General features: G+C 41.4%; 1 protein-coding gene across 8 annotated transcripts in view; it reads left to right on the top strand.

Annotated features, from left to right (window-relative positions):
- Nucleotides 1-14675, top strand: part of LOC129744274 (uncharacterized) — a 107303-nt gene extending 92628 nt beyond the window's left edge. For all 8 annotated transcript variants that reach the window (XM_055736713.1, XM_055736717.1, XM_055736716.1 and 5 more), the window contains one exon: nt 12690-14675. In XM_055736713.1, coding sequence (XP_055592688.1) covers nt 12690-14097 — 1408 coding nt within the window. In that variant the 3' untranslated portion in view covers nt 14098-14675. The remainder of the gene's footprint in view (nt 1-12689) is intronic.
- The last annotated feature ends 639 nt before the right edge of the window (nt 14676-15314 follow it).

Here is a 15314-nt window from a genome sequence, read left to right as displayed (position 1 = left end):
CAACTTTTATTATTTTTATCATTAGGAAAAATTAACTTTTAGTAACAGATAGGATGAGTCATAACTATTAAATAAGTTTTAAATATCAATATGCCGTCACCATTTTCTCAAAGTTTAAAAGAAAATCAATTAAAAAAATAGTCACAATCATTAGCTCCAAGAAACAACAGTTTTTTGAAGCATACACTTAAGCATTTTACCATGCACGGTATACATCATTGCTCCTATCATGAACATTGCATGAACTATAAGTTGCATAAGTGAAGGCGCTATTATAACCTCGCAAAGTAACTTCATATTTAGTTTCATATTAGAAAGCAATATTTACTTTGTAATATACCGCCCATAATAACAAGATTTATAAAAGTAATGTTTTTATCTAAATCAAACTAAAAATTTTCAAATTTTTAATTAATTCAGGTTTAGAATTTGACTTACGGTTTATCAAATCGTGTTCATAAGAACAGTTTATAAGGTTTTCCAATACAGCAACTTATTTTTTATTAGGATGACCAGCAATTGAAACAGTAACACCAGATTTTATCCGAATCTCATAACATTGAATTGGAAATTAAAAACTTTTTTGAAAAACTTAATTCTAATTCTACAGAAGACTGACGAATAACCTTTTATTTTTTATTTGTTTATTCGATCCTAGGCTTCAGCCTTTAATCTTTACTAGTTTTAACTAAATATTAAGAATACGCTAACTTAAATCTATTTTTGATTTGTTCTCTGGACATTTCTAGCTTTATCACATTAGCATGAGCGTTGTAGAGCGCCATCATTCTATAAATAGGTTCATTCCGAGCGTAGTTCTGGATACGGTTTGTTAGCTGAAACGGCCTTATACTGCGCAAACTGCTTCGTCCTTCGTTAGGTGAGATTTGTGACAACAAATACGGTGAAAAATATTTTCCAGTGTTTAGATCTTTAAAAAACAACACGTCGATTGATTTCCTACGATTTTCCAGTGCATCCAATCCTACCAGCATACATAAGGCTCGATATTCCGGCATTTCGTCCTGCCAACCCAGGTTCCTTAGGGCGTACCTTAGAAATCGTTTTTGGACTCGTTCTATTCTGTTTTTATGTACATTGTAGTATGGCTGCCACACAATACTGGCGTATTCGATTGCAGTTCGGATAAGACCAACATAAATCGAAACAATGGTGTAAGGGTTGTCCAGCTCGTGACAAATCCTGCTTACCATACCGTACATGGAGTTTGCTTTGGCAACGACTTGTTCAATATGTTTTGAAAAATTGAGTTCCGCATCCAACTCAACGCCTAGGTCCTTCACTGACGATTTTCTAGCAATGATAGTGCTGTTTTCGAAACGATATTCGTGCAAGATGTTATTCATCTTCCGGGAAAAGGTTATCGTGCTACATTTTGAGGCGTTAACTTTCAATCCAAACGCACTGCAGCACTCAGAGAACCTATATACCGCATTTTGTAGAGTCAAGCAATCCTTGGGGTTTCGAACTGGAAGGAACATTTTCAGATCATCTGCGTATATCAAAACATACACGTCACGCAACACTCCGGGGAACTCGTTCATAACAGTGATGAAAAGAAGGGGTCCCAAGTGACTCCCTTGTGGTACACCACTGTTAACCGAGAATACGCTGGATCTCGCATTCCCAAGCTTCACGAATTGTACTCTTTCTGTTAGGTATGAACCAATCCACTGCAGGCAGGTACTGGTAATTCCATTTTTACATAGAACTGACAGGAGAGCATTAATGTCGATCACGTCAAAAGCCTTGGACATGTCGGTATATATGGTATCAACTTGTGATCCCTGCATCATCCATTGAGTAGTGCGAGAAACGAATTCCGCCAAGTTCGTCACTGTTGAACGCTTTTTCAAAAAGCCGTGCTGAAAATCTGACATCTTTCTTTCTAACCATGGGTACATTTGATCGTAAATTATGCTTTCGAACAGTTTGGGAATCGCAGAGAGAATTGCTACCCCACGGTAATTTTCAGCAGGCAGTTTAGAACCATTCTTATGAATCGGCAAAATATGTGAGATCTTCCATAGTTTTGGAAACCGACCTTCACGAATTGAAGCAGAGAATAGCAATTGCAAAGGCTCTTCGATGCCGGTTACGCACTTTTTGAGAAATGAATTTGGAATTCCATCAGGTCCACTTCCTTTGGACTCATCTAGCAGTAAAATTTTTCGTTGAATGTCGGTGATCGATACTCTCAATTCAGGAATAATTTCGGTTGCGGCTTGGAATCGTAGTTCTGTATTTAAATCGTTAGCGCTGTAAATACTGCGAAAATATTCGGCGAATAATTCTGAAGCCTCATCCAAAGTATTTGCCTTTTTATTGTTGAAAGAAATATTTTTCGGGATTAAATTCGTCTTACGTTTGGAGTTGACGTACTTCCAAAAACGTTTCGGTTCTGTTTGAATATCTCTTTGAAGTTCGTTTAAATACGTGATACGTTGGGCTCTATGCAAAGTGTTGAAAGCATTGGCCGCAAATCGGTAAGCAGTTTTATCCGGCTGAGTTTTACTTCTACGATACTTATTATATTTCTTTTTCTTATCTTTATGAAGACGAATGGTTTCGGCGTTGAACCATTCCGGATATTTGGTTCGATTCGGTTTCTCTATGAATGTTCTACAGTGTTCTAGCAATATGCCGTAAACAACATAGTAGAAAGACAAGACGTTAAAATCAATAGAACTTTCAACAGAGCGTGAATTATCAGCAACGTTATCGAAGACACCCAGATTGCTTAAAAATTCGAACATATTTTGAGCACGCAGTTTAGCGCTATCAACGCAAAAATCGTCATTCGACATAAAAACGTTATTCCATTCAATCTCCAGCAGTGATTGAGAAACGGCTACAGCATCGAAATGCTTCAAATCAATCATTACCTTGTTTTCCTGATCCGATCCTGTGTCCGCGTAATGCAGTTTGTCAACATTGACACTTACAGCCATTGCAGTATGGTGCAATTCGTTTTGTATCAGCGGTACGCATTTCTCTATTTGGCAGCTTTCCTCGTCGTTTGTAAATAACAAGTCAAGAAACCGATTGTTTTGATTAGGTATTCCACAAACTTGAAGCAGATCCGATGCAGCCATATCGTCAACAAGGACGACTTCTTCCGGTAAGCGAACATTATTTGGCAAAAGATGAAGATCAGTTTCTTTATCTCGATACCAACTTGTGTTTTTCAAATTGAAATCTCCAATGACCATCACTTTACTTTCAGCCGGTGCATAATTAACTAGCGCGTTTATACTTGCCGTATGAGCACAGTAACGATCACAGCTTGAGCCAGGAGGTAAGTAGATGCAGCAGATAAAAATTTCGGTTCCGCTCAATAGTATTTTCACGGTAACTTCTTCGTTGCAGGTCGATTCATTAATCACAGTGCTGGAAAAACGATTGTTCACAGCAATCAATACTCCTCCTCCGGAAATCTTATCTGAATTCACAGATGTGCGGTCACAGCGGTAAGTTGAAAACGTTCCAGGAAAAATCATTCGTTCATTGATAGTTTCATCCAAATTTGTTTCACAGAATGCGTATACATCATAATCGTTTTCAAGCGCAGACAAAAAAACAGCCTCGAGTCTCTTTCTACTGCGAATGCTGTTCATGTTTTGGTAATATATACTCAAACTATTCTGTTTGGTCAGCGAGCAATTGTTTTCTCTAATTACAGGCGGATTTATGCGAGCCCGAAACCGAGAGGAACTATCAGCTGAAACGTTATTGCTGGCAGAACGATAGCTGCATTGTTTGATCCGTGCGCCGTGGCAAAAAGGAATCGACGATTGGCTGTTTATCGCTGACTGTTGGTTGGGCGATGGAAACAGCGGCAGTGGTAACGTTGGTGGCATTTTGTGGGCCGAATCGAAAAATATCTGCTCTGCGAGTGAATTTGAATTCAAATTCACGGAAATAAATTCCTTTCTGCCAAGTCGAGGCGGAAAGGGCCTTTTCCTTGTTTTCGATATTTATTCCAACCTTGAATGACACGTAAGTTAAATCATCTAAACGCGCTCCTTTTGGTACCAATTTCACAGCTTCTATTTCGGAATCTATACCCAAATTCGATTTGACTAGGTTAATTATATCATCAACTGTTGTTTGAGGGTCGAACTTAGACAGATGCAGCCAGAATTTCGGATTGTCTTTAACAATTTTAATCAAACCTCCCGAATCAACTTTACTACCTTCGGTTTGTACTCTTGGAGTTGATTGGAAAGGGTTCGAATTAAGAATCGTACGATTACGTTTTGCGCTGGGAGGCGGCATTGTGAAGCTTCCCGGGCGCTTCGGTGTACGAGGGTTATTTATATCAAGAATTGCATTTATCTTTTCGCTATTTATTTTTATTTCATTTCTTAGCTCTTCCAGGATCCGATTGTGTTGTACTTCCACTTGCAGCACAGCAGCATTGGTGGATGCTAATGCGGCTGTGAAAGTTGCGTTTTGCATCATTTTGTTACAAGCAACACACATCCAACGAATCTGTGTGTTTTGCTTGATAGCTTCGTGCAATTCAGTGGAAATTTTCACGCATTTTAAATGGAACGTAGACTTACAAAAACCTTTACAGGTGATGGCTAGCTCTCGAGGAACGGAGGTTGCACATGAATTGCAGCAGTCAACCATTTTCGCTAAGGCGGGATTGCGATTATTTCGGCGAAGCAATATTCTGCTCTAGCGTATCTTTTTTCCGGAACACTTCAAGCTTATTCTAGTAGGCTACGTTTAAGAAGGACAACCGTTACAAATTTAAAATTTTTAAACTTAAAGAAACATTAAAAAACGATAAATTAAGGACTATGAAATGTAAACATAAACAAACGACTTCTTCTTCTTCCGGGAAACCTTCTAACTGAAACTAAATGTCGATGGAATTTTCATGTTATTTGCTAGGTAACAAAAGCGCCTTTGTTTATGCAACTAATTGTTACAGCATAATGTTCATGATATGAACAGCCAGGCACGCCGTGCATGATAAAACGCCTTTATGTATACTATCCATTTTATTCTTGGAGCGAATAGAATTATTTAAATTGAAGATTTCTTCAAAAACCATGCACTAGAGAAATTGATGAAGGAAAATTGAAATTCTTCTTCTTGAGTAAATTTTTACAGCTATTTAAAATCTTATTTGGCTATCACGTCATGAGAACAGAATTTGCTATTCATTCGACTGACAGTTAAAATGGAAGTAAACTTTTCGTACGTTAATTAGCAGAATGATGCCAAATTACGCTTCTCGTGAGAAAAAGTTTCGAGAGCATATTGATCGCAAATTTTGCTTTCAAAGAAAATGTTTTGATGCCCTATATTGGCATCATTATGCTCTCCAAGCTCTCGGAAAACGAGGTGTAATTGGGGACTCAGTTTTAGCAAAATTTGGTATCACTTTGCTAACCAAGTATGAAAAATTGTGCTCTCATTTTTGCTGTGTACCACCTTATGTCAAGCATAATGAGAGCAAATTCAACTCTCAGGGCGTGATAGTAAAATTTGCTATAATTTTGCCATAAAAGTCTGCTCGGGTTACTAGTGGCAGCTTCAGGACTAATATAAATGAGGGACAAAACCTTTATACCTTTATATTTGTAAAATGATTATTAATTTCAAAAGGTGTCAATGGCTTTGCTTATTCACGAGGAGGTTGGGAGGGGCGGAAGGAGGTGGGTTTGGGTCTTAATTAAGTCCTTGTGTTTAATATTATGCATGCAGAAAAAATCCAAAATATGAGCGCTAATAATCATAGCAGCTTTGTCTACTAACAAGACGTCGCATACGTCGCGACGTTGAAAATAATAACGACTCATCGCGAGTTTCCTAGGAGACTTGGAGCATGCGATTGATGGCCTAAGGAAAATATACAGTAAATAACATAATAAACAATGTTCGAGTACTACATCGAAAACGCCTACTAGACTGAAAAAAGAAAAACAAACCTGCGAATGACATGAATCTCGCTAGTAAAAAAGCGTCGCTAGTCCTACTGTCGCTATTCGGTTTGGTGCTATACACATAATATTTTTTGCATAATGAATGATGCGTTTTAATATTGAAAATATTGACAAGTTGGTTGGATTATTAGATTTTTTTATTTAAATTCATAAGCTAAACATTAATTATAGAGGAAGAATAATATAATCGATTTATTTCTAAGTTATTTCATAATTGTTGACTAGAATGATATTATCAAGATTCAGAATTCATCAATGTTATTGTTGACTTCAAGATTTTTCCAATACAATCGTTTGTCTTCCGGCATCAAAGGACAGAGTTCCTTAATAATATGTTCCTTTCTTGACTTTTCGATACCTCTATCCACGCTATTGAATAGGAGAGTTGACTTAAGACTGAATGTTGGCTATTGTACGCAAGAGGCCTTACCGAAACTTCGTCGGAGGAATTTCTTGACCCGGATAACTCAATGTCTGCTGATTCATGGGCCCTGTATATCACATTGCTGAAAGAAAATGGAAAAAATATAGCATTTAAGAAATCAACTTGAAATTCACAAAGTGTTAGAAAAACTTACTAGCTACTCCATTTTTAGCCCAGCGTGTTCAAGAAAAACCTTTAATGGTGAACAGGTTTGCTTTCGTCTGTTAGATTGTAAGCATATGAAAATGCTTTTTTGAAACCTGAACGGGAAATATCAGGCTCGACCCGTCGGCGTTTAACGTCCTGGCGAAGGCTGTGCTGGAGTATGAAGACCCTCTCCAGGGCAAGGTTCCAATACTCTTTATTTATTTTAGTTCTCCTCACTGTGGAACTGTGATTCGAGCAATAGAATTCACATTTACATGTTGGGAGGATCACATTATGCTTCCGTTTCCTGTTTGCCACAGATTCCAAATGATTCGTTTCACGCTTCGTTAGTCCAGGGACCTGTTCTATTACCGATTTATCCTCAAACTCACTCTCGCTCATGCTACCGTACTTAGCTTTAAACTCCTTTTCTTTGGTTCGGATACAGCTTACCATCCACGAGAAGCGAATATTTGACTGATTGAGAAAGAAAATATCTGGAATTGGTTCGTCGCATGCTACGATGGGTGTACGTCATTTGGTCTTGGAAACAGTGAGAAATAATAGCTGTTTCCACAACAAAATGACGTTGACTTTTTCCACAAATCATGTATTTGGCCATGTTTTGTCATCGTTTGTGTACGGATTTAATTATTGAAATTTGCTTGAAGGCTCAATAAAAAAAAAGTTTTTGCAAAAAGCTCCGTACTAAAAATGGCACATACGTCAGATTGCCAGATTACGGCAGTTGAGGTCACGTTGAACTCAAACTAGATAGTTTTGGTGACAACGTTTACTATTTTTTTTGCAAGTAAAATTTAGTATACGATAAATAAATGTCCATAGTGTAGGAGGTTTTTAACTTGTTATAATTTCTAAAAGCAAGGGCACATCTCTTTGGCGACTTTAGTCATCTTAGTACTGTCGTGATCCAAGCGGTCCGTATATTCTATTCAGTAATTTTGGTTTTGGTACGTGGCGATCGATAAAGTAAATAAAGTAATTCAAGATGTGCGAGAAATTTTCGGCCGGAGCGTTGGGATCAGAAAGGTGGAGCTCAGATTCCCAGACGATAGTATGTAACCATGGTACGAGAAATGTCGTCAAAGTCGGCATTCTTGAAGTCGAAATAGAAGGGTGCTAATTTTCCGATAGAAGAAAGTTTAGAGACATCGAGCGAGACCAATAAGATAGGATGATGGTGTTCCGCTTTAACGTACGGAACAGGTTCAAAACAACGGACAGTACGCGAGTCCCATGGCTGGCAAAGCACAGATCCAACATACGACCGTTTTCGTACGACACGCCGCATAGTATGACGTTCGAAAGGGTCGAACATGTTGAGCGTACTGGATCCAGGTAAAGAAAGCTACCATGGTTGGAGCACCACTTCAAACCGGGAAAATTGAAGTCACCAATCACGAAAATGTAATCTTCGGATGCACAGAGAGAGCTAACTTTGGATAAGCAGCGCGAAAAAGACTTAGCTAAAGCAACATCTCTCTTGCGATCAGGAGGCAAATACAGTACGCATGCACTTCGATCGCAATGAAACACTATATAACCTGGGCAAATATCTGACTCTAAAGAGCACGGCCGTTCAAGCCATGTTTCCGTGAAAGCGACGACGTTGTAACTTTATTTTAAACGACCAATTTCCGTGTTTGTGTCCATAGATAGATGAACTTTCGGCGCCAGGAAGAAAAATCAGTAATAAATGGGTGACGTTCATGCCATTCAGTAATGCTGATGGTTCGTTTAAGCTTCTGCGACGCATAGAGCTGTGATAAAAAACCTCCACTGCTGGCGAGCCAAGGTTTTCGTCAACTGTGCGGATTTCAGCGGCTAGACTACGCCGAGCTGCGTATGCCGAGCTGCCAGGTACGTCGCGCGTCTGTGTGTAGGATATCTCCAACGTAACCGTCGCGGAGTATCCGAGTCGAACGCGCCCTCTGCGACGGAAGCTGTGGGGATAAGACAATACCTTCTCCGCAGTGGAAATCGTAGGGGGAAGAGCCATGTTTCCGTGAATGCTACGACCCCCGAAGAATGCCCTTCTTCGTAGTCGAACTCGTAGGGGGAAGAGTATTTACGCCGCGAAATACTCTCGGGTAGGATGACTTCACGTCGTCGGCGGGTGAGTCATCTGAGTCGGTGTAGGATGAATTCTTCGCCGGGAATCATCCGAGTAGTCTTTCGTAAAGCCCCGGACGTGTGCTGTGACAGGCGCGTGTCTAGGATAAGCTGCTCTCGATCGGCACACGGACGGGCAAAGGGGAGAGGGCCTCGAGCCAAGCCAGGCGGAGCCAAGATCTCAAGTCGTTAGAGGAGAGGTCCTTAGTCTTGAATCGTAACAAGAGGCAGGGTATATATGCTGGAGTTTGCCGATGAGCGCTTAAGCGCGGACTTGGTCTCCCATCTCGGGTATAGCCTTCGTTGCAGGTCCGGATGGGAATTATGGCCAGAGGCCCCAGGTGGACTTTATGGCGTAGGGGTACTTAGTATCATGAGTCGCCCAATTGCACCCATGGACCCAGAGTAGCATACTGGGGGGACTCGGTCGCTCACCGTGCCTTGGAATGCAATCCGTAAAAAGGATTTACCACCTGGGTGATCAACTAATAAAAAAAAAGACTACGCCGGCCTCCATCCTAGTACCTGGGGGTGATGATCGACGATCGGCTGAACTTCATGAGCCATGTCGGTTATACATGCAGAAGAATGGCAATGGCAACGGCAACCCTCTCGCGTGCCATATCGAACAACTCAGCGATCCGCTGCAGCTGAAAAAGGGACCTCGCACATTTTGCGATATGGAGTGGCAACGGGAAAGGCAGCTTTGAGCAGGCAATGTAATCTGCAGAAGCTCTGAGGCGTGCAGCGGCTGATAACCCTGCGGGTGGTCAGCGGATACCGAACAGTGCCAACAGTAGAAGATGATGTTGTGGCGGGGGTCATGCCCATCTCGGTCTTGCTAAAGGAAGCTATCGCCCGATTTGCGAAAACATGCCAGAGAGGCCTTGATGTCCTACTGGCAGCACCCCTGGAACAGCTCTGAAAGTGGCCGGTGGACCCATCGCTTGATCCCTAACGTCGGATTTTGGATGGATCGGAAACACGGAGAGGTGGATATCTGCATGACGCACTTCTAAAGTACCACCATCGGTTTGGATTTGTGGCTTCGCCATTCTGCCCAAGCTACGGTGACATAGTTGAAACAACATAGCACTTTGTGTTCAACTGTCCAGGTTCGAAGGAGTGTGTATGACAGCCGACAACATCGTGCGAAAGATGTGTGAGGATCATGACTGCCTTGCAGAGGAGTTTGAACCAGCATCAGTCCTCGACCGATGTAGGGTGACTCCTTCGTCAAGGGCATCTAAGTAGAGTGTGTCCGACCCTAGCAGTAAAGCTTACAAAGATAAGACTATACCTTCTGCATATAGTCGCGTACGTGTGTAGGATATCTTCACCGTTACCGTCGCGGAGTATCCGAGTAGAACGCGCCCCATGCGCCGGAGGCTGCGGGAATAAGACAATACCTTCTCTGCAGTCGAGCTCGTAGGGGAAAGAGTTTTCACGCCGCGGAATACTCTCGGGTAGTGTGACTTCACGTCACTCGAGTCGGTGTAAGATGACGTCTTCGCCGGGAATCATCCGAGTAATTCCGTAAAGTCCCGGATATGTGTTGTGACAAGCGTGTGTTCAGGATAAGCTGCTCTCGATTCGGCACACGGACAGGCAAAGGAGAGAGAGCCTCGAGCCAAAACAGAGGAGTCAAGACCTCAAGTCGATAGAGGAGAGGTCTTTGTTCTCTCCTGACCGGGACTCAATTCGTTTGGGGAGAGGTCCTTAGTATTGTATCGTAATAAAAGATGGGGTATATATGCTGGAGGTGATTCGAAAACGAGTATTGCTGTGGAGCGCTTTGCGCGAGTATGGTCTCCAATCATGGGTATAACCCTAGTTGCAGGTCCGGGTGGTTATTATGGCCAGAGACCCAGGTGGACTTTATGGCGTAGAGGTATATAGTATCTAGAGTCCACCAATTGCACCCATGGACCCAGAATAGCACACTAGAGGGCCGCGGTGGCTCGCCGTGCCCTGGAATGCAATCCATAGAATAGGATTTAATACCTGGGTGATCAACTACTAAAAAATACTACACCGCCATGAGCTTCTGGATCTGCCTCTTCTTCGATGTCCAGCTGGATTTCAATCAAGTGCCTCTCTGCATCTCGTTCTCATCTCTTCGCAGCGTGTGCCCAATCCATCTCTACTTACACTCCCGAATCTCGTTTCTAGTGCCTTTTGATGACACGATGTAGTTCCACGTTTAAGATCCATTTGCCAGGCCAACAAGCACGAATGATATTCTGTAGGTAGCGATTCACAAAATTCACAAAAACCGTACAATAATACGAATTTGACGTTTGAGTTAAAGCTACTGATTTTCGTTAGTAGAGAGATCTGGTGTAAGCGCCAGATATTTCGGGATTTAATGATCCGAGTTTCTATGTCTTTCTCGGTACCAACATCAAGGGTTATCTGGCTACCAAGATACTGGAAGCACTCCACTTTTTCGACCTGTTGCCCAGCTACCATGAAACTGGAGGGATTCCCTGTGTTGATCTCTATCGATTTTGCCTTTCCGATATTGACTTTGAGACTTGCTGCCTTGGAGCTTTCGGTGAGGCCGTCGAGTTTGCTCTGCATGTCTTGTTGTCTTTGAGCGAGCAAAACAATATCGACGTGCAGGACCTTGCACGAAAATGCCTCTGCTCTCAAATACTGTGCTTCGAAGAGATGGATTAGTTTCCCCGGGAACTCTCCGTCGCCTTAGAGCCGCCCAGGTATTGTCATGGTTCAGTCGGTCATAAGCTCCCGCTTATGATGATCAGCAAATGGCCTTTACAAAAAGCGTGGATGACTCGTATATTCTCTAAGGAGTGATTTTGAAGGTGTTTGTACTCACGGCATATGTAGAAAAAGCTAGGCTTCCGAAAGAAGCGTACATATCTATTGGAAAAATGTTCAGCCCACTCTGAAGCTGAAGATCCCCAAACTGGTCCCCCGATGGTTAAATTTCAACATTTTTGTTGCCTTCAAATACCACTGCATTGCACAGCCGATGGATTCAGAAGATAAAATCTAGATATCGATAGAAGGTGATGCGAAGTTTTCTGGATCGTCCTGGAGAATACGACAATTTGAAGCATATTGACATTAAAGATAAAATCTTTTAAATAACTGAGACATGGAATACAGCAATGCAGTTTCAGTGTCTTCCATTTACAAATTAGGGAAATTGCTTTACAGAATGGCAGACTTGAAGAGGACAAATCCTACTGGTGGAACAAATTAACACTTTTCAAAAAACAGAAGCTTATGTGATGAATGATGAAATTCTGTAACTTCAATAACAATAACGCTTAGTTTGATGATAATTTTTTTAGCATAACTTTGTTTTTCTTTAACTGCGCTTGAAAGTTTACTCAAAAGTTTCATCCAAACCAGAACAAAATTATTGGTTTCATATTTATTTTCAACGTTAATAGAATCACGAAAAAAAATTAAACGGACAATCGAGTCAAAATACACGGATAAACGAATCACGAATCATCGAGACACCGGATAATCGAGTCTAAGTAGAATTGAGTCTAATCTGAAATAAATATCTAGATTGATCGATGAACTTGAGTGTCAAAAAGCTTCCAAACGAAGACAAAATTAAGAAATTAACAAATTTTCATTTTGAAAAAATAATTATGAAAAATTCTAAACAAAAAAAAACTGAACGGCTTGTGATATAGCTCAGTTGGCAAGTCAGTTGCTTTCTGAGCCGATGTCCGTGAGTTCGAGCCCAAGAGTAAAGATCGATAACAGTTGTACCGGATAAGTTTTTCATTGACTTGTCCGTCAACTTCATCGTTGATATAAGTCGCGAATGACATAAAGATGTTAAAACGACTATAATCGAAACAAAAAAAAAAAAATTCTAAATTCAATAATCCCTAGAGCAAACTTCTTTGAGTGTCGTTTTGATTTTGGTTCTGCTCTTTATGCATTCATTTATCTGATCTCTTTAGTTTATTTGTATAAGTTTTTTCATTGATTTCTATCCTTTCTTACAGATCGTCAGCATTCGTCGCTCCGAAAATCTCCCCGGACTTACATCCTCAGTCGGTTCCACTGAAAGCTACCATTAGCAATACCCATCGTGGTCGCCAAGAGTTTTCACATTCCTCTACGACAACAACTCCGCACAACGAGTTCGCTAAAGTTGCACCCAAAAGTGCTGAAGCCCTCTCTCCAGAGAACAAGGAAGCACTGATCTGTGGACGAATCGCCCAAGCGGTAGGACGAAAAAGGACCAGGCGCTCACCTTACTACGATCTGCGGTCCCCAAAAACACCGAGGGCACCGGTATTTCTGCCTCCGCAGTTTGGATTCGGAACTGCGGCCTTACAGCATCTGTACAACAGCGAACAACCGTTGGATTATTCGAAGAATTCGCCACTTTTTCGGGAGAAATATTCCGGTGGTGGTCAACAGAGTCAACGATCATTTTTGCAGTCTTTTGTGGATGTTCCTAAAGCTCCAAAACCTCCGAAGGCTGCGATTCGACCCCAGGTCGTTCCCATTCAGAAACATCCCACCTTGTATAGAATAACGGATAACCTGTTGAGTTCACCGATCAGGCCTCAACTGTATCAGCGAGAGTATTCGATAGAAGATACTGCTATGAAACAAAACTCCTCAATTCCTCGGAATAATCTTAGGGAAGCTGCCTTGAAGCAGGTGGATCAGTACAGTCCAACTAAAAATTTCGATCAATGCCTGCAGATGATGAAGGACTCGCCAGTCTTAACGGGTGTAATTCGGACTACGGGCAAACCCTCTCTGCATAATTTGAACCTAGAACCTAGAATAAGCAATACTCCTCAACGACTCCCTGAAACTCCTGTTCCGGTAGCTCAACCGCAACTTCCCAATCCTGCTCCTACGACGAATCAACAATTACAACAACCCAACCCACCTATCAGCCAACCTCTGATCCCGTACCCATCGCCTCGTAGGAGATTCCTCATCGACATCCGCCACGAAATTGATGAGTTCCTAAACTATCGACATCAGGAGATCTGCGGCACCCTAAGGTTGTTCACCGAAAAACGTGCCATCACTCTGGACCAGCTGTTCGAGCGTCTGGACCTGCTCAAAATCGATTTGCGGCGAGATTACTTCAAGCTCGCAACGAACATGATCCGCCGGCACGGGTATCGCTTTAAGCCGGACCTCAAACCGCAAACGCTGGAGTATCGACTTCCGGAACGACCGCAACTCTTCTGGGATTACTTCCGCGGTATCAAGAGCTCTCTGATAGCAGGGCGGGCCAAACGCGAGACCCTGCCCACCTATGCCCTGGTCGTGCGGGCCCTCCTCGATCAGTACAAGGATTCCCTCAAACATTTCCTGTGCGCAAACCTCGTCGAGGAACACCCCATTCAACGGGTTGTGCCCCTAGAACGGCGTCAGTTCTAAAACAAACGACCGCTAAACTCTAACCTTAGAAACTATGAAGTTAGCTTATAAATCGAAACTGTGCCATACACTCTCGACTCCTCGAATAGCGGATTATGATTATGTGAATTCAAATGTGCCTTGCAATCGATTTAAGACGACAAACATCAACCTCTCAGAAACAATAATACCCAAAAACAAAGTCAAAGTCAAAATTTCGCATTAAATAGTTAAGAAAAGTATATCGCCTCGGTATGTATAGCTTTCTAGTGACGCTTAGAATTAGCGTGGATGTGATTTTAACTCGATAAGTAGAAAATGTTACACCTAAGGGAATTTTAAGACACTAGATAAGCAAACTAGTCGTTATACGAACACCCGCTAAGACCATCCGCCATTTCGTGATGGTGACTCACTTAAATGATACCTACCTACTGTAGTAGTTCTTACGCGGTTCTGTATTACACAGTTAGCAATACATACGCGTGATTTAAGAAACGCCATTTTTGGGCCCGGTTACAGGGAAACAGATCAAGACTGTTGCTTAGATTCGCGTGACCCGATATAGGCTTATATCCTTCTCATCAAATACATGTGCTATAATATTATATTTAGAAAGAATTTTTCGTGTAAGCGTGTACTTTTTATAACTTACTTCGAAACATCCCTCCACAAAAAAACAGTGTCGCAGAATCTCCTGTCTGGGTCTACCTACTAGTAGGAAAGTTCATCCACTTGCTAAGCTAATTGTTTTGGCACGTCTCTTGTTCTTCTTTTAATTTTCACTCACTGGATTCTTTTCTTTAACCGATTGTTTTGTACCTACAGTATGCAAAAAAAAGTTTATGCACCCCCAGTGAAAAATTAGATTTCTTCCAAAAAAACCCACCAAAAAATTAAAACAAGCTTTATTGTTGTTCAGTTTATTACTATATATGTAAAAATAAAGTCAATTCATTCAAGTTTAAATTGAAAAAACATATTCTGTTGTGTTGCATTTAAGACCTGATTTAAAAAAAAGTTAAAAAAAAGTTAAAAAATAATAGTTTATTCACCCCTCTGGTTCGCATAGTTTAGTAGGGGAAAACTGTACAGAACGCACCAGTTGAGCACAAACGCTGTTCACAGCACTAACAATTATGAAAGAACTAAATTGAACGTTTACGACGATTCAGGGATCTAATTTACTTCTTACTAGAATGAAACAATATGATAAAAAAAACGATTTCGTTGATATT

The sequence above is a fragment of the Uranotaenia lowii genome, chromosome 2 (genome assembly GCF_029784155.1).
Source record: "Uranotaenia lowii strain MFRU-FL chromosome 2, ASM2978415v1, whole genome shotgun sequence".
In the NCBI taxonomy this organism is placed as follows: domain Eukaryota; kingdom Metazoa; phylum Arthropoda; class Insecta; order Diptera; family Culicidae; genus Uranotaenia; species Uranotaenia lowii.
This window is presented reverse-complemented; position numbering and strand designations above follow the sequence as displayed.